The 19676-nt window shown below is 42.6% G+C and overlaps 2 protein-coding genes across 2 annotated transcripts in view; one reads left to right on the forward strand and one right to left on the reverse strand.

The window, feature by feature from the left end:
* The window catches only part of csmd3b (CUB and Sushi multiple domains 3b), a 324934-nt gene that overhangs the window by 175403 nt on the left and 129855 nt on the right, over positions 1-19676 (forward strand). The window contains exon 7 of the mRNA XM_070985476.1: positions 13148-13260. Within this exon, the coding sequence (XP_070841577.1) occupies positions 13148-13260 (113 nt within the window). The remainder of the gene's footprint in view (positions 1-13147; positions 13261-19676) is intronic.
* LOC139346420 (zinc finger protein 516-like) overlaps positions 12986-19676 on the reverse strand; it is a 372274-nt gene continuing 365583 nt past the window's right edge. Inside the window, exon 6 of the transcript XR_011603254.1 lies at positions 12986-13003. The gene's annotated coding sequence lies outside the window, so the exon portion shown is untranslated. The remainder of the gene's footprint in view (positions 13004-19676) is intronic.

Consider the following 19676-nt stretch of genomic DNA (forward strand, 5'->3'; position numbering starts at 1 on the left):
CCCGTCACCAAATTCGCGGTAATGGCGGACAGGGCTATTCAAAGTCTGTCATCTACCAATCTCTTGCTTGTCAAGTATTTGTTTTTTAGAGGCTCTAAAAATGAACTTTGTCAGGTTTCATACCTCGTGTCGAAGCCATGTCGTCAAGTGCCTGGAGTTACATCACTGTATGCAAGTGGGTTTAGCAGACCTGTTAATTCTATATATAATGCCTTCATTCTGCAATTCAGATACAGTTTATGTACCTGAAAGCAAGGACTGCATGTCAGCACGTACATATTAATTACTGACAGTTATGGAAGCTGTAAGTGTCCGGGGTCATCTCAGTCAGCTTGGTGTTTCAGCAGCTAACACCATGTGCCAAGGGCACATAACAGCATCTGTTTCAGTCAGAGTTTGGCAAGATTTAATCCTCCCTCCCACACTTAACCCTCCTCCCCCACTTCAACAACATAATGAATCCTATGATTAACACCGTGACATTTCATACTGTACAGCAACACAAGCACACACAGCATACACTCAGCAAAGTTGCAATGTAATATAGCAACGTGAAGAATCTCCCAGAGTCCTGAGCAAATTGGACCATCTAGATAGCTGGATACCCACTCGACCACATGGGTGTTAGTTGAAGTAGTTTCTACAGCATTTGGAAGTATGTTATAATATATTGAAGCCCTGCACATCCTTGGTCCATCCACAGACTTGTTTTGACTGAAGCCTGATTTATATTTAATGCGTTAAATCTACGGTGCAGGTAGAGTGTAGGTATGGTAGGTAGGCATTGCGTGGCATGCTGCTTTTTTTTGGGTGTTTTGTTTGGGTTTTTTTCTGCGCCATGATGTTTTTTGTTTGTTCGTGTGCTTGTTTGTTTTTACCAAATTAAAAAAAAAAAGAAGCTTTGACCGCCTACCCGCTCCATTGTAGCAGGTATGGCCAACCTGCTGATTTGGTTCGATTTAATGGAGAAAAACAGCAAAGTACTGTATGATTGGTATGAGTCCAGGTTAGTACCAGGGATACAAACCCAATTTCTCCAACATCATCAATCAAAATTTACTCATTCTGTGTACAGTTGAAATTGCTCTGTCCTTTTGCTTGGCTCAGCATTGTGCTGTTCTGTCTGTGTCTGTTCTCAGTCTATACAAATATCATAGCAGATCACGTTTGTGTGTGAGTCTGCATGAGAAATCTGACTAGTGAGGCATTTTCTGGCTCTTAACATTTGTTTGAGGGATGTGAAAAGAGCTGCGTGGAAGCAACACACACAGATTAAGTGTGTGTGTGTGTGTGTGTGTGTGTGTGTGTGTGTGTGTGTGTGTGTGTGTGTGTGTGTGTGTGTGTGTGTGTGTGTTTGTGTGTGGATGTGTGCGTGATGTTATGCTTGCCGAGTGCTAATCAATGAGGAGAGAGAGGATGCTGGGATAGCAGCACCATCCCTAATAGGAAATGGAACGTTGACCTTGAACACAAACACACACCCCTTTTTCTGTTTCGCACACACACACACACAGACACAGACACACATATCAGATTATTTCAAATACAGTATAAACAGCAGTTTGACTGACCCTGTTTGGAGAAACATCGAACCAGTCAGAGCCTTTATCTGCAGGCCTTAATTGTAATCTGTGGAGTTTTTGACCACTAGTAGCACTATGGGGCATTTTTTTGGTGAGTGGGTCCTGATAATGCGCAGAGAAAAGTGGCTATGTGCTGGCGAAATGCAGGAACAGCAGGCTAGCAAACGTGGATTTAAACAATGCAGGTTTCACGTCAAAAAAGTTGAACTTTGATGATGATGATGAGAAAAAGTGAATGTGAGCAGATCTTCATTTGGAGGAAAATTCCACTGTGCAGCAGTGACTTTGAGCATTTAGCTACAAAAAGCAACGCTGCAAATTTAGCTTTCATGAAAGTCTTTTCCTGCATGACAGCTGCGTATCAGGACCAGTAACTGATGGAAGCATACCAGTTTACTCCTGCTGATGGACAGCTGTGTCACATCAGCATTTCTAAGCATCAGAGATGGCAGTAAAATGCTTTTAAGTTGCTCTTTGAGAAAAGCTAATCCACAGTCGAGTATGTTCGTAGGTTACAAACACAGATTCATCAGCAAAACATAGAAACTACAGTTGGATTCAAAGGTTTGATGATGTTTTCTGACGTTCCTCTCATTTTCCAGGCTTATTGAATCAGATAAACATTGTTAAATGCGGCTGTGATTTCCACTGCAGTGCGCTGCCAATGTGTAGCCAGTGTTGTTGCATCAGAATTAAGTGGCTGCCTTCATCACAGTCGAATAGGATAACACCTCAGACACACAGAATCAGAGTTTTTTTCTGTTGTTGTTGCTTTCTGTTTGTTCCTGCTTGTTTTTGAAAATGAACTGCTGCAAACACATCACATCAACCACTCATTTCAGCGTCAGGGAGGACTCCGGAGAATCCATTAGTAGACACGCTCATGGGCCAAATGACTCTCGCTGAGAACTTCTAAACAATTTCGCAATGCAGACTATTTTCCTCTGGATCTATTTGCAACATTGGGGTTTATAGGTTACACCAGTGACCTTCACACTGTTTCTCTGGGGGCATCAATTTTTAAATCCAATTTCTGGTGGCCCAAAGCATAATTTAGGTCCACAGATCTATTGTCTAGGCATGTCTAAGCAAATTTACCCCAATATTAACCTACACCTTTGATGGCCTTTGAAAGAAATTTCTAAAATCGTTTGGGAGCCCACCCACTTATTTGTGGGATCCAGGGAGGAGAAGAGAGGAGAGAGGGAAGGCAAGCAGAGAGGACAGTGAGAGAGGTGTCATGGTGTTTTAGGGAGGCAGTGTCAGGTCACGCAGAAGAAGACAAGGGAGGCAAAGAGACAGCAGACAAGAGAGGAATGGGTAGACAAGGGGAGCAGAAAGGGCAATTGGGGTGACAAGAGGAGCCAGGAGAGAAGAAGTGGAGATGAGAGGTAAGAAGGTGGAGTTGGGAGGAGACTAAAGCAGAGGTGCAGAATTAGAGACAAGGGGGGGCGAGATAAGAGTTGACAGGAGAAGAGAGGTGGAAAGAAGGATAAAAGGAATGGGGGGGGGCACAGGAAGAGAAAACCATCAGGGGGACTCATGGGTGAGGAAAGAGGTTGTAGAAAGAAAGAGACAGACACTGAGAGGGAGTTGAGAAAGGCAGAGAAGGACAGACTGAGACAGACAAGCACATAGAAACTTTATCTGACAGTGTGTGCATGAAGCTAAACGTGATCATGAGAATACTGCAGTTAGATTTAAAGCTGTGTAAACAACCTAATCCACCGATGCTTTCACTCGGGTCATACAGAGAGTGTTCGCCATAGGATTGAAACGTGTGAAGCACTGTGAAATTAGCACTATAGGAAGGTTGCTCAGAGATGTAAACACCATATGCCGAACAAGCCCGTCCGTCTGAGTTCTCCCAGGCTGTGCAGCTTGCCCACTATAGAGTCCATTTTTAGAGCCACTGTCTCTTTCACAGCTGCCGTTAACGTCTCAAATCTGGACGTACTGCAGAGTCGTTACACTATGAAAAAGGCAGAGGGGGTGGTGGTGGTTTGTGATTCGACTGCTGCTGTTGCCTATAAGGGAAAAGGCACATGACAATGAATTCAATCAACACACACTATGCAAGATTGCATTAAGATGGGTATATTAAGATAAATCCTCCTCTGCTACGCAAGTAAACATCTTAATCGAATTACTCTTAGAATCAAAGTAAGGTTTCTAATTAGATTAGTGTATGATAATTAGATTATGGTGTTTATGCAAACAAAGTCACGTTATACACATTCACTCAGGATACAAAACCCAAAATAGGTCACTTCCACTCCAGGGCTTTGAGGCATCTTCAACTTTTGCACTTAATTACACAGAGCACCATGACAGAGCTGAGTCTCGATTATCTCGTATGCATTTGATCTTTGCATTTTTCAACTGTCATCCAAATAATTGCCCGTGGCTGACAGAGTCTGCAAAACGCATTTCTCAGGGTAAAAAAAAACAAAAAACAAAAACAAAAATGGCAGATGTTCCATTACTTTTTATGTTTTGGTGAAGGTCTGTAACACTGAAATATTAAATATGCACTCAATGGAGTCTGCTGAGTCATAGAAAAGGCATTTCTTTAAACATCACACCTGACTTTTTTTTTATCATCTTAACTAAAAAGGAAGGAGTCTCTGTCTTTATGAAGGGAGCCCCATTCACTGTAACACCCCCAAACTGGGTACAAATTGCTCTCTAGCCTGGTCCCAAATAGCTAACTGTTAGCAATAGCAGCAGCCAGCTGACTGTCTCATGTTTGCTATCTCAAGTTGAATGCGGTTTTTCCTCGAAAACCCTCGTGAGTCCGCTCTGAACAGCACATTTTGAATGGCCACTGCAGAAGTAAAGCATCGCTGTGTTGACTTCAAGGGCTATGAAATGTTGTTTTCATGGAGAAAACACTGTCAGACATTAATTACAGTGAACACATGTCATCACTACCGCAGCAGTGTTTTTGCAGGTCGCTGTTGCCGGGCAGCGAAATGTGATATTTACCATTCCCACAGCAGATAACCTTTCCAGGTGTTGCTTAGCCAAACCCGAGGGATCGGGCCAGAGGTTGAGCACCACTGGAGCACAATATGTAATTGGGCCTGTCCACAGCAAATGGATTCTCCCATCATAAATACGTTGTCATTGTCATTCCAGATACTACACCCAGCCTGTGTATGTGTGTGTGTTTTATGTCTGTGCTTGGTTATGTTGTTTTTGGGTATGTCATTGTGTGTGTGTGTGTGTGTGTGTGCGTGTGTGTGTGTGTGTGTGTGTGTGTGTGTGTGTGTGTGTGTGTGTGTGTGTGTGTGTGTGCTTGGAAAGTGTAGTGTATTGAATAGTCAGTAGCTCGGCTGCTGAAATTATAATATAATGTAATGTAATAATAATAACACCAGCTCCCTCTCCTTGTCTCTGTCCCCCTTCTCTCCCGCTTTCTCTCCCATTCTCTGTCTCCGCTCTGATTACTGTGCTGTCCCGCAGGCTACACACGCACACGCACACACACATACACAGGAAGGAGAGTTTGAGAAGAGGCAGGGAGCCGCCCAGAATTGCAATGGCTTGTGGGTAGAGACTGAGCTAAAAGAAAGGAGTGAACAGAGAAAATCCTGGAGAGAGAGTAAGAGAGGAGGAAGACATGAGGACGAACACAATCAGGAGACAAGAGAGAAAGGAGAAGGGAAGAGAGAAGGGAGACTGATTTAAGGAAGTAGTGGTTGTTAACTCTATTATGTGGTATTCACTGGCTTCATTACCAGTTCTTGCTTTTTTAGTCAAAGAAACAGAATCGGTCTGAAAGGCGTGGGGGCTGCATTTTCTCATGTTAGACACGGAAAAAATGGTGATAACAATTACCTATATGCAATGTATTTAAAACCCATCTCTGATTTGAAATATGCATTTAAAGTTTAACCTAACATCATAAAATCACAATTTATTCAGTCTTAGAAAGGTAGACATGAAGATACCTGGTTTGTCTCTCTGTAGTGGAACAAGCCAAAGCCAGTATTCTTTCCTCAGATGTAATACAGTATCTGAGTGTCTGGCTGTGTTTTCCTCCACGTCAAGAAGTAGAAGTAGCTTGCTAGATTTGTAACCTGCTTGCTCTGCCATCACAAGCATAAATTACCCAACAGATGGTGTAAAATGTTTTACACAGTGTCCTTCCCTCTATAATAAACAAAACTCAGCTGTTTCTGTCTGGAAAACTGTATTGTTTAGTTTAGGTTTTATTTATGCAGCAGTTAAACTGTTATCAACTCTTTAAAGTAGCTCTGTCAAGCTGAATTTATATCCTTGGGCTCATTAAAGGGTCGCGTTCAGTGCTTTGGGACATCCACATGATTTTAAGCAAGGCTGAGATATTTATTGGTGTATTCAGATGTCCTTTGAAGATGGCCACCCTGAACTTGAATCTTTTCATTTCATGAATGCTACTTTGCTCCCCTTACGCCCTCCACTCTTCTGGTTTCATCCTTTTTACAAGCTTTTTGGAGCATGGCTGCAGGGATTTGCTCCCATTGAGCTACAAGGGCATTAGTGAGGTTACACACTGATGTTGGGAGATAAGGCCTGGCTCTCTTTTGGCATACCAGTTCATCCATAAGGTGTTTGATGAGGTCGAGAGCAGGGCTCTGTGCAGGCCAGTTTGGTTCTTCCACATCAAAAAACCCTGCACAGACCAAAGGGCCTTCCACAGATTGTTGCCTCAAAATTGGAAGCAAACTGTTGTCTATCACTTTACACTGTTGCATTAAAAACTCCCTTATGAGGAGCTAAGGGGACTAATACAAGCTATGAAAGCCAGCTGCAGAAATGTACAAATGATTTTGTCATTTTAATGGTCTCCAAAGTAATGCCCGCAGTACTTGCTTTATTTATAAATGATCAACACCGGAGTGTTTTTTTTTCCACCAGTATAGTCCACAGCCCTCAGCTGTCCGTGTCAACAAGCTGGTTTTAAAACCACCTTGCTGCTCTTTGAGGAGGCGAGCGAGGAGGAGGAGAGAAATTTAGATGAGATAAAGGGAGGGGAGGGAGAGACAGAGCAGGGTCCTGTTGTGAACACTGATTACTCTCTGCCCACTTGAGATTGATGGAGAGTGACACAGCAGGCACGCTCCTTCGAGCACGAACACACACGCACACATATTAACAACACGCTCAGACACATACCTACACAATGTATCTGAACAAACGCATGCACACACACAAACACGCACACACAGGACTTCTCTGTCTCTGTATACTGATTGATGATAGCTCCACCTAGACTTCATTCAGCCCAACACTCCTGCAAGTGTGCATGTGTGTGCATGTGTGTGAATGAGCATTTTCTCCCCCACACACACCCCCTCTCTGCATGCACGTGTGTGTATGTAGGTGCGTGTGTGTGGCAGTTCCCTCCTGTCTTAATTAGAGGAGGCTATTAAGACAGATTGCCTGATTAAGTAGCATTCCCCCACTGTCTCATGAATAGCCACACACATGCACACACAAGCAGGCACACAGACATACAGTACATGGACACACAAAAGTTAGCATTGGCTCGTAGCTCTCTAACCTGCACGACCACTGATGAAAGGATTCTGCATGTGTGTGGAAAAGCCATTCATTACACACAGTAAGCAGAAGGTCCTCACATGTACTGTCCGTCGTGTCAAATCGTCCGGTGTCACGTGTCTTTTCTGTGCAAGATGCCATTTATGTGATTAAACTAGTAAAACATCCATACTGGGAACGCCTTGGTGTGTGGTCACATGTCACATAACCTCAGCATCACCAGGGACCTTGTTTGCATATCTTACCCCCGTCTCTCTCCCCACATTCCCTGTCTGTCCCTTCACTGTCCAATGAAGGTTTAAAGCAAATAAGACCATCCACAGTGAACAGTGCGACAGCTCACATAAGAGCTGGACTGCACAGAAACTTCAGACCTTGATGGCCGTGATTGCACTTTGCACAGAAGAGCAGATGAAATAAATCTCATGATGAAAGGTGCTATTCGTTTGAAATACATTTTTATGGTGCAGTTTGGAGCCAAAGCAACGACATAGTGTTATGAAAAATGAAAGTTTGTGGGAGCTGATTACATAACAGAAAACATCAAGTGACGCTGGTACACGCTGTTCTACAGTAGAGTAAACAGATTGTTTACAATTTTCATATATTCTAGGACTGAGTACGGCTGTGATTACCAAGCAATTTGAAGTTAAGAGTATGAGAGGTGCTATCACAGTCTGCAGATTGCACTGTGTGTAGTCGTTGTATACAACAACACGGCTGACAAGACAGTAGACTGAGCCTTTGTCACGGAGCTGAGAGATAACATAGCAGCAAAACGTCATCTTAAACCTGTTGAATGGCTATTTTTGAAATTGCGTTGCCACATATGCGACATGAAACCAACGCTGGATGCACATTCCTCTCCTGATTTTTCTATCACTTCTGTATTCTGTAAACATTTACAATCACAGCAAATTAGTGAATTAGTGAATTTCCTGGAGGAAGCTCTGAGAAAGTGTGCAGCCCTTCATGTGATTATGTCTGCCGTCATGTATCCAACATGGCAGAAAATGACCTTTTTGTTAAATGTTGTTTATGTTTTATTCATAAATTACCCGCGCTGAAATCTGCTTTCTAGTAGCGCTGCCTCTGTGATTCCTGATTACATTCTGCTTAAATGCTAAAATGAATAATTAACAAGTTAACAAACGAACCAGTGTACCTCTGTCAGTCTCTGTGTGTCTTCCTCACCCCCTCCCTGCCTCCCCCCACGTCTCCCCGTACCTCCATCGATCTTTGCCTCCTTCCGCCCTCCTTCCACCTCGTGCTTCTTTATTTCCTCCCCCTCCCTCTCTCTCATTCCAATACTGCCGGTGGAGACTAGCAGGTTTGTATTTCCGTGGAGGAGGAGAGGCGCAGAGGATGGATGGGAGGATGGTAGACAGAGAGATGGAGAGAGAAAGAGATGCTCTTTTGGTCTAGTGTATTTAATCAATTATGTTCTCTTGCTCCCTCTGGCAACTCTCCACTTGATATTCTCTTTGTCCTGCACGCACACACACATAAATGGTCACACGCACACTCCCCATTTCAGCATTTTTTTCTGGTGTACCTAGTTGTAGTTGAACATGGAAGTTTCATAAGTTTTTGGTACATTTACTTGGATTTTCATATATAATATAATAGTAGTTGTAATGTAATCTGGAACAGCGTTGTTGTTGGCTGATTGCTGACAGACTCCTGTGAGGTTTGGAGCATTATTAAACATTTTCTCCCAAAAGCAGCTCATGCACTGGGATCTACTGTGACTTATACAATAGTGTTGCATGAGAGGGAACTATCACCAGAGCAAGTAATTTCCTGTGATCCTCCAGAGAACAGCCATTTATTTTATTTTATACTAGAGGCACTTGTTTTTAAGATGGGAACAAGAGACCATTTTATACAGTGTTTTCAACTAAATCTGATGCTTCAATGTGTCACAGAAGTTCTGTCAGTCAAGTTGAGTCCACAGCAGTGAAGAGCACCCAGGTTACAATTAAGAGCCTTTCGTTCAACTCTTGGGGAATACATTAGATCTGTTGTTTCACGCAAACAAACGATCCCATGAGCTGCGTTAACGGTCCATGACATCTTCACAAGACTTGCTGTTTTCCCACTTTCAGATGCTCTAAAGTGTTAGCAGCCCTTAGCAGCTAGTCCGACTCCACCCAGTGTATTTTACATCTGTGTCGCTGTCAAGTCGCAGAGTGGGGGCACACTCTCAGACCAAGGTATTAATAAAAAAAATTAAAAAAAGTTTAATTTGGAACCCATCCGAAGATGATCTATAATGCCTCTGGGCACCTCTGAAGTGCTTTTATAGCAGATATCTTGGGAGAACACTTACCAGTCACAGACAGAAGCATAGCATAGATGAATGATTTAATAATGCATTACAAATTGTCCACACGGGGAAAATCAACTAGCCTCTCAGCAGTTTAGAAGCTGATGTTTTTTGGAAGTATTAGGTGTTCTGCTGGAAGCGTCATTTTAAGCTTTAATTATACATGTGAGTAGTTGCCAAGCACACGTGGTCTTTTTTCTCCAAGATCATCCTCCTTCATGTCCATTCACGCCTGCGACCTATGCAGAGGCTGTGCTACATCTCAGCTGTTTTTATTAAGGAGAGCACGAGGAGGATGTGTTCCCAGCTGCTGTGGAGATCCAGATTGGTGACCTTTTTAGTCGCTGGCTTGTTTCTGTAACCTTCCAGCTACTGCTACAGGAGAGGTTTTTCTAATTATACCTTCATCCTGCGGCTCGGTGTTGTTAAGTGCTTCCTGAGCATGCGGTTTAATATTTTAAAGTCACACACACAGGCTCCTCTGTATAGATTTATGATTTAATTCCTATTTTAATATTGGAACAGATGGAATATGCACACACTCTACCCTTAATGATGCACTCTGGGTAATGATGTCATTGCAGGAAGAGAATTAAGAGCTGTAAACATGAATAATATGTGTGTGAGCGGGAGGCTGCACATACGAAGAGACAGGAGAGATGAGGAGGGGAGAGGGAGACGATGAAGGGGGCAGAGAGAGGTAAGGGGGGGGTTGTCGAGAGGTAAGAGGAGAATGGAAAGAAAACTGAGCTCAAGATAAACCTGTATTAGTATCAAGACATGAAATGCTCGTGCAGCGTTTCTTTTCTTTTCATTTTGCATCAGATTATAACACCAGATTAAACTCATGTCAGGCACATACAGTAATGATAAATTAATTACAGAAGCATTACACATTTATAGAGACAGAAGGAGCAAGATCTTTCTGATGCGACACCTGTTAGCTCAGGACATGGCGTCCATTCTCCGAGGGACTGGTACATTGTGTCCGCTGTGTTCCAGGCGTTCGACACAACCTGACTGGCCACGTTACAATATGTGGTCTAAACTGAGGCTCGTGCTCGGAGTTCTTTCTCAGGAAAAGGTTAATCTATTTTGGGTGCTTGTGGTTCTCTTGAGGGTCGGTACTCTTCTTGTTTCTATACGTGTTGTTATAATTGTTATTAAGTATGCATCATAATCTTTTCCAGTCTGTGCACAGCGGAGGCAGGCAAGTATCTCATCATCTAAAACTCAAGTACAGTAACAAAGCATCTCCCACAGCAATTTAAAATCAAGTTACAGCACATTTATTTCCTCTTATTTCCAGCACTGCTTATTACTATTCTGGATTTGTTTGTTTCCGGTCTTTATTTCTAGTTCCCATATATTTTACAAATAATTTGAGGCAATCAAATCGTCCACATCTATTGCTGACATCTATTGACATTTGAAATTTCAAATTGTGTCAGTGATTATTTTCCAACATTCCTTCCATCAACACCAACATCCTTCAATTTACTGAAGCTGACAGACTAATTCAGCATTGATTTGCCAAAGTGTGTTTTCATTTGAAAACATTTTCACTGGTCTGCCTAAAGGTGAACTACAGGGTGGTGACTGGTGCGATGTGAGCCTGACCCCAATACTTTGCTGCTTCCTCCTTTCCTTCCACTTCCAATCATCTCTCCATTAGTGTCTGTAAGAAAGGCAGAAAAATGCCCCCAAAATACTTAAGGTAAAGTATATGGTTTCTTCTGCAGCTAAGAAAATTAATTGAAATTACTGAGCAATTTTCAGCACATGTACTGCTGTTAGTGTTACTTCTCCCCAGAGTGAATGCCTACGTGGACATTTCCTTCCTGTTTGTTGTTCACCTACATTCACAGTTGTGTTATTGTTTTGCTGTGTTGGCGCTGTGTTTACTATGTAAATCAAGCAGTTTTAGCCTGTGAAACCACCGTGTGTGCGCGTGTGCGTGTGACTAATAGCAGACATCAGAGAATCCTACTGATCTAGGGCACAAGGTGACCCTCTCTCTCTCTCACACACACACACACACACACACACACAAACCAATGCACACACACACAAACCAACAAACACAAATACACACTTTCTAAAACACCTTCTCAGCATTCTTGTGCTCCACTTTAAACCACTGTTATTAGAGGGCATGGCTCTTGGACAGTGGTGTATACCGTATGCTGTAATGCCACTATCCACGTGTGTGTGTGTGTGTGTGTATGAGCAGGCATTTATTTGCGTGCACGTGTGTATGTTGATATTAATGGACTGCAAAGGTTAACAGCAAGAGCTTATAGAAGCAGACAAGGGAACATGAGAGGGCAGTCCACTTCATATTCCACACTGTTAACGTGTGTGTGTGTGTGTGTGTGTGTGTGTGTGTGTGTACCTGTGTCTCAAACCTAACAGCCAAGGTGATATTGCGCTATGAAAATGTAATGGGAGAGAAACAGCACCTGTTGGCCACCGCTACAAGATGAAAGCACCATACATCAAAGCACTGATGTATAGAGGGGGATTATTGCCAGCAGAGATTGTATTTCAGCTGCAGATATGTGACGTTATAAAGGAACAAGGGTGTTTTATTCTCTAAGTGTCAACTGGAAAGCAGTCACCTCCTCTCCAGCTGCCAACAGTGACCTAACCCTCTTCACTTTGCCAACCACAAGAGCCTTGTTCATCTTCTCAGCCAATTAAGGGATCTTATCCTCCCCTCTTGATGAAAGAGTTTCAGATTAGGTCCTGTCCACTGGTGCACCGTCCAAGCTTCAATTCATAAGCATGGCTCAGTGGAAAAAAGCTAATATTGTTAAAGGTGGTGTATCGCAGTCTGACAGTCCAGGATCAGTTTGAAACCTTGTCGTGTTTGCATATACCAGCCAATAGTAGGAGACAGTGTTTGCAATATTAATAATCAGGATGATGTCATCCAATACAACACCAGCTTTCATCAGGCACTACCGTGAGAATTATGTTGATTCGAGTTGCTGGTTCAAATCCCCATAGCAGCTGGCAAGATCAGGCAATCCTGGCGAGAACGCTGAATAAGAAATGCCATTTCCCACTTCATTAAGACCGGTTGAGACACCCTCGAGCATGCAGCATAATCCCCCGCTCCTCCAGTGCAGCTGCGGAGGCACACTGGTTGTACTGGGCGGTGAAGTCCTGACACTGTCTGCAATTCAATCAGCGTCAGGAGAGGCACGATCGGCTTTGTTCTCATGCACACTGACGCCGAGGGTACACAAGCAAGATGGAGAAAATGAAAGGAATGTTAAGTTAAGGTAAACTAAACCTGAGGCTGCTTTTTAGTGTCTGTTGCAGTGACATCTTTACAGCCTGACTCTCTCGTTTTACACACTTTAGCGTTGCTCTGTGACAGAATGGCTACACGGTTTATGTGTTTTCCCTGCCCCCCCGGAGACCACCATTGTTTTGTATGTACTCATACGATACGTGTGTACATGCTCTGTCTCTAAACAAACATAAGTTGAAGACCTTCAGAGCGAGGACGTTTCTTCAGCACTCGTTCATCCTGCCTGATCCTCCAGGCGTATTGGAGGATGAGGTTGACAAAAAAGGCCAAGGGCTGAGGTTTTGTGTGTATGTTGTGCATGTGTGTGTGAGTGTATGTGCATTTTTCTGTTTCTCACAGGCGTTCTTTCTGTCTTTGTTGTAGGTTGTCAGGCAGTAACGTACCGTCTCCCATTGTTAGCAACAAGAACTGGCTCCGGCTGCATTTTGTGACCGATGGCAATCACCGTTACCGTGGTTTCAGCGCACATTATCAAGGTAAGATGGGTAAAATGTGACTACATCCACAGAGACAGGCTCACACACACATACACACACCCCTAAAGAGTGTTCATGTATGATAAACAGGCCTCTCTACACACAGTATCTACAGATGTCTTTGTATTTTGACAGATTTTCCAAAGTCCTGTTTTAGCCTTTTTGCCTTTTTATTTTCGTTTTGTTTCTGTTTCGCGCTGCTTTTCTTCCTTTTCAACTGACAGCTTTTCATCTTGCCTCTAACTCCCTTTAATTACGCCTGTTGACTCCAATCTTCCCGTCTCTTCTCCACAACAGTTTCTTTCACTGTCTCCATCGTTCTGCATCTCTCTTTCTCTCTCTTTCACCCTTTTTTCTTTTTCTCTCGGGTAACTGCTTGTAGACTTGCAATAAGATCTCTTTGGTGGAAAACATTAGCAAATTCATTTGGAAACGTCCGTGTCTCCCAGCAGTGATAATGAATGTGTGGAACAGCTACACAGTCAGACTGGAACAGATAGGCTTTATATTTAAACTTGGTTTTCAGTCTTTATACTCAGATCACCTCCGGTTCTTGTGTACTTTTAAGCACTATTGGCCCTTTGTCATGAATTACTCGCGCACGGTGCAGCAAGTTCAATCACAAGGTCCACAGGGCATCGAGCTGTGTTTGGTATTTCAATCACCAGAGATGTGTGACACACCTGGAGCACTGTTGGAAACAGAGTGCGATTGGAATACGCCATCAATAGGTGATTTATGGTCAGCTCATCTGATCCATTTGAACTAAAATAGTGTGTATATCGTTGTAAAGTAAAACTAGTGTAAACTAAAGTCATGGAAACAGGGCAGTAAGCAGGCAGCACAAATGTAAATCACAGTCATGCTTGATGACAAAATTTCACTTTGCCACTTGATTATTACTCACACACTCCCTGTTGCACCTCCCCTCTAACTTCAGCACATTCACGTTGACAGCAGGTCGCCAAAATATTAAGACTCGGGCAAGAAAACGATCATATGCAACCTTCCAAAATGCCAGCGACTGGCTCCATGTGCTGTCCTGAAGACTGGGCCCTGTTTGTTTAGTTCGTCAGCAATGGTATTTGAGCACAGTGTGTCACGTCTTTTTCTTCCACTGTCCCTTTGTCACTATTTTTGTCTCCGCACAACAGTGTATTTTTCATACACATCGTTAACACTGCGGTTCCTTTTCGACAGTAATCATGGTCATTTGAGATTTTATCGACAGCAGTCACTGTTGCGACTGAGAAAGCTTTCTGAACATCTTTCAATTGATCTTCCTCTTTTCTCAGTCAAACAAGTCATTGCTTCCCCACATGAAAAGTTACCATCTGACAATCTGGCAATGGAGGTGCAAAGTTTTGTCACTGACATGAGCAAATGTGGAGATTCATATGAAGCAGATCAAAGACATTTTGTTTTACAGCTGGTGTTATGTAAGTTTTCCAACCTTCTAACTAAAGCTGAAATGAAATATATCTCTATATCTGTGTATGTGTGTGACTACTGTATGCATTTTACAATTTAGAGTCCATTTAGTTTGTTTTACAATTTGATTCCAGCTCTTTTCCTCTTCAAAAGACGCTTAGTGCTCAGTGAAATGACATTAAATTTTTATGAACCTGTGCTTTTTGACTGGTAGCTGTATGTGCCACTTGCTGGACTGTGGTCAATTAAGCCAATTAAGAATTGAAACTATAATTAATTCAGTGATGATTCTGTATTAACGCTGCATAATTAACCAATCTGCGGGTATGACGAGTTCATTAGGTTGAATATGACCCCAGATGACACCTCATGATTTGGATTTTCTGATTTTTAAAGGTTGACCCAACGACACAACAAGTGCAACAACCACTTCCAGATTTGATCTAGATAGCAACGAAGTCTTCTTCGTGTGCACATGCAGCTTATAGTGCATTTTAGAAATGAGTTCAAGTCATTATTAAACCTCATCCTTCTTCCCCCCCTTCCCCTCTCTTCAGCACATCTTTACTCCCTCTCATCCCTCTCCTTGACCCTCCTTTAATTTATTCCTCCCTCTTCCTCCTCTCATCTTTCTTTCCTGCCCGCTCCTCTCCTCTTGTCTGTAACCACCCTCTCTTCACATCTCTCCCTCTGGCTCTCTCAGACATTCTCCTTGATTGATTGACAGACAACCTGACCACTCCCTTTGGGATTTGCTTTTAATTGGTATGATTGATCTTAATTGATCTTAATTAGTTTAAAAGGTTAATCAACATGTTAATGAGGGGTGTCGGTGTGATAGGTTAGTTGATTAATTAGTGGAGTTCTTAACAAGCTTGTGATTGATTGGCTACTTCCTGTCAGCTGTCAGTCATCTCCATTACCTTGTTGGTCGTTGCACATTGGTAGAAAGCCCGGTTGGGTGCCTGGAAAGGTTACTGCTAATGAGAAACCTGATCTTCACACAGTGCTCTTAAAAATCTTGCAGATTAATATTGTAAACATCTCTAAAAACTTCATTACATGAATATATTCTCACAATCAGCCATGTTTCCTTTCAACAAACTAACCAATAAGAGGATGAATGCCTTACCTGAATTTAATGTATTTCTACTGCATATGTGTTTCAGTGTGTATTGAACCTTTCCACTGCATATTCATACATACATAAACATATTTGTTTACATGTGCTGTTCCTTTACCTCCACAGATTACACTGTTTTACATTTTATTCTAGTTGTTTTCAGCCTGCTTTTATTATGCTCTGCCCTGCTGCGTTTATTATCATCTACCCACTTAAGATTTACTTTCTCTTCATCAGAAGATGTTCATCACCTCCACTTTATTATAGACAGTTCCACGTAATCATATTCCACGTTTTCTTTCTGTTTTTAACTTCGACTGTAATTCTCACCCGCGAGCCATATGCTGTACTGGTCTGCTAAAGTCTACTTGTCTCCAGGAGAATAAATTGTTATGGCAAAGCCTTCTGGCAGGGTTAGTTTAGTTTAGTTTAAAACACTGTATGAAAACAATTCCAAATTTGTCGCCGAGAGACTAAATGAGCAAATATTCTTTGGCAGGGTTAGTTTAGTTTATAAGATGCTGCTATGAGACCTCAGAGGGAGATGTTTGGCTCTAGGTGCTGCCAGCTAGCAGGACAGTCTGTATGTGTGTGTGTGTGTGTGTGTGTGTGTGTGTGTGTGTGTGTGTGTGTGTGTGTGTGTGTGTGTGTGTGTGTGTGTGTGTGTGTGTGTGTGTGTGTGTGTGTGTGTGTATGCGTGTGTGTGTGTGTGCGTGTGTGTGTTATAGGTCAGCCTCTCAGCTCATAAAAACCTCCTCCTTCTGCTGAGGCCCAAATTATGAAGTTCTGAATTGCTAATAATCTCCTAATGATTTATATCCAAGTTTGCGGAGAAGCCGGGGCAGGGAGGCCGCAATAAACAAAGAACATCACAAAGGAGCAGCAGAGGGAAAGAGAGAGGGGAGGTGGTAAAACAGTGAGGAGATCCAGAGAGGAGATTAAAGGAGAAAGACAGACGGAAACCAACAGAGAAAAACAGAGAAGGAGCCAAGAAGAGAGAAAACAGATAGCCAGAGAGAGATGGGGGGTTTAAGGGGGCAAGTCATTTGGCAGTGAGTTTGGCTAAATATTGAAATATTAATGATAAGAGTTTTAATGTCCCGCTGTCATAAATGGCTGTTGTAGACGACTTCTGAGGAAGAGACGGTGCATGTGTGTGTGGACGGATGGGCGGGTGGATGGCTGTGTTCCTCCACACAGGAAAAGCCGGTGGGCGTCGAGTGTATTTAGTAACGCAAAGCCTGCAGCTCCTCTGCATGGCCAAGCAAAATTTACAGAATTAATTGTCCATTTGAATGTTTGATTGATGTTTCAAAATGATTCACAATGGCAAGGTTTTAAAACATGCCACAGGCTATATGCTGATAGACCTAAATTAACAGAATTAACCATCTTAATTCGAAGATCTCTCCTCAGGGCTCAGCGATCTTGTTAGGGAGAAGTCACTCCTATTTACATAAGACATACTGTATTAATTAACGTTTCATTTCCAGCATCTCAGACAGCCCTTTTGACATTTCTAGAAGGGATCAGATATCTGAAAATGCTAGCATTTTTAAATGAGTGTTTATGTCATATGTTAAATAGTATAAAAAGGAAAGAGGAGTCAATCAGAGAAAATTACAGGGCTTGTTTTAATTCTTTAAAATTAGTCCTGTAATATTCATACATTTCTGTAATTTTGGATGGGTTTGTTAATATGTCAGACATCTCTGCCCCTTACTGTCTCATTTATTGCTAAACACAAGCACAGCCATTAAATGTCCATTAGCATGTTTAATTGAAGCTCAGTAATTATTCAGCTACGTCAACATCTCTGAGCAAGAATAAATGCTTTTCACCTCAGGAGCAAAATACATTTAAAGATTCAACTCACTCCAATATGGATTATAAGTGATCTCTGAGTGTGTTTTGAAACACGCTATAGGGTCTTACTGTGGTACTTTTGCAGGCCCAGATGAAATCAGAATTGATGTAGTGTCTCGCCCTGGGAACTGCTGTAAGTTCATTTAATCATCGTTGTGTTCGCAGCATGTCGTTTGGGGACGGTACCCGAGCTGTGTAAGTGTGGTGTCTCACCCTGGGACCCTGGTTAACTAAAACATTCAGCTTGTATGCTGTAGGTGTGTACTGTGGATTGGAGGCCAAAATGCCACTTGAGGGTTTGTGGGAATTCAGGCAATTGTTGAAATTTCTTCATACAAAATTGCAAAAAAAGAAAAAAAAGACACCAGCTGCGTTACCACCACATGAGCAAAACGTAGATGCTCTATCTTTAGAGTTGACCCTGTCACTTAAATCCCTCTGAGTGAGGCAAAACCCTACAAATTGCAGCCATTCTGACACCCCCTTTGTAACGCATGGAAGGAGTTTTGGCACTTGGGTGATGGGGTGGCCGAATGACATAGACAGCAATGACAGTAGAGGCATAACGGAGGAAATTGCTTAAATATCCTTTGTCCAGGATGATCATTTGTTGACAGGAAGCCTGCAAACAATTCCCAGTAAAGTCATTGGATAATAACTGCGGTGGATCCCTAATGTGATGAACAAATTAGAAGGATAATTGTCTTCCTGCTTGAATTTTTGCTAAAAGCTTCATTGCTGTAATGACCATTTGAGACTTAAAGGCATTCACACTGCAACAACAAATCAGATTAAATTCTTTATGGTACAAGTTTGATCTTCTTTATGCATGTAACTTCTCCAGATTGGATTTTTGATAACAGGCTGTTGGTAGCTGGAGTGACTGCAGGTTTGAATTTGTGGACAGGCTGCGACAGCTATGCCGTGGTAAAAGACTGAGTGATGCTCAAAGTGCCCTTCAGCAAAGCAGTGAAACCCAGCTGTTGCGTTGCCATGTGTAGTGGTAGAACAAGCCAGCTTCCAGATGTGACCGGGTGTGTTACAGTATGGTCTCACCCCCCCCCAGCAAATACACCCCTGGGCTGCAGCTGGAAGTGGATGTGTGTTCTCAGTCATCTTGCCTGTTAAATTAAAAAAAGAACATGAACGGCTCTCCCCCAAAGCCAGAAACCAGTGATTCATGTTGCCAAATAAACTTCAGTTGTCAACCACTACGGGAATAATGTATGAGAACATGATTTTACAGTGAATTTACCCTTTAAATAGGTCAACTTTTATCTTTTCCAGGGTCATAATTTTTTCAAGAAAACCGTTCTCACCATGTAATTATTTCTAACAAGAACTGGGGGGAAAGCCGCGGATACCTAGACAGCCAGTGAGTCACACATGCTTTCAGTCAGCCTGTGAGTCACAGTCACCATGGACCAGTCATCCAGCCACCAGCAAGCCATTCAGGTAACGGCTCCTCCGGCTAGAAATATACTGTACGCCTGTCAAGCCCTGGATGTCTCCACATGCCGATGTGGTTTGCACGGGCCTCTATCAAAGCGATTCTCCCTATTAACCAGATTCGGAGGCTTGGATCATTTTCATCACTTCTCCCACACCAAATATACACAAGCACAATTGTGGATTGCAGGTTGTTTGTCTGCTCCAATATAAGCTGCAACCGTTATCATGCTCCTTTAACTGGTTTACTGCATACAGTACTTGCCAAACCTTACTACAAAGGTGAAGGAGCAGATGATTATCTAACTACATTTGTGGTTACAAGTGACATAAAGCCTAGTTCACGGCAAGCACATCCACTGTGTGGTATCATCTCACCGCGGATGCTGTCAGAGTGTAGGCTAATGTTAGCAGCTTTCTCTCTCTGTATTGGATTTGGTTGCATTTCTACTTAATCAACCCCAGCCAACATTGCCTGAGATAGCAGCCAATGCCTTTTTGTCCAACACGTCAGTTAGTCCTCACCCTAAAAGCTAAAAGAGAAATC

This window comes from Chaetodon trifascialis, chromosome 17, assembly GCF_039877785.1.
Source record: "Chaetodon trifascialis isolate fChaTrf1 chromosome 17, fChaTrf1.hap1, whole genome shotgun sequence".
NCBI classification, from domain to species: domain Eukaryota; kingdom Metazoa; phylum Chordata; class Actinopteri; order Chaetodontiformes; family Chaetodontidae; genus Chaetodon; species Chaetodon trifascialis.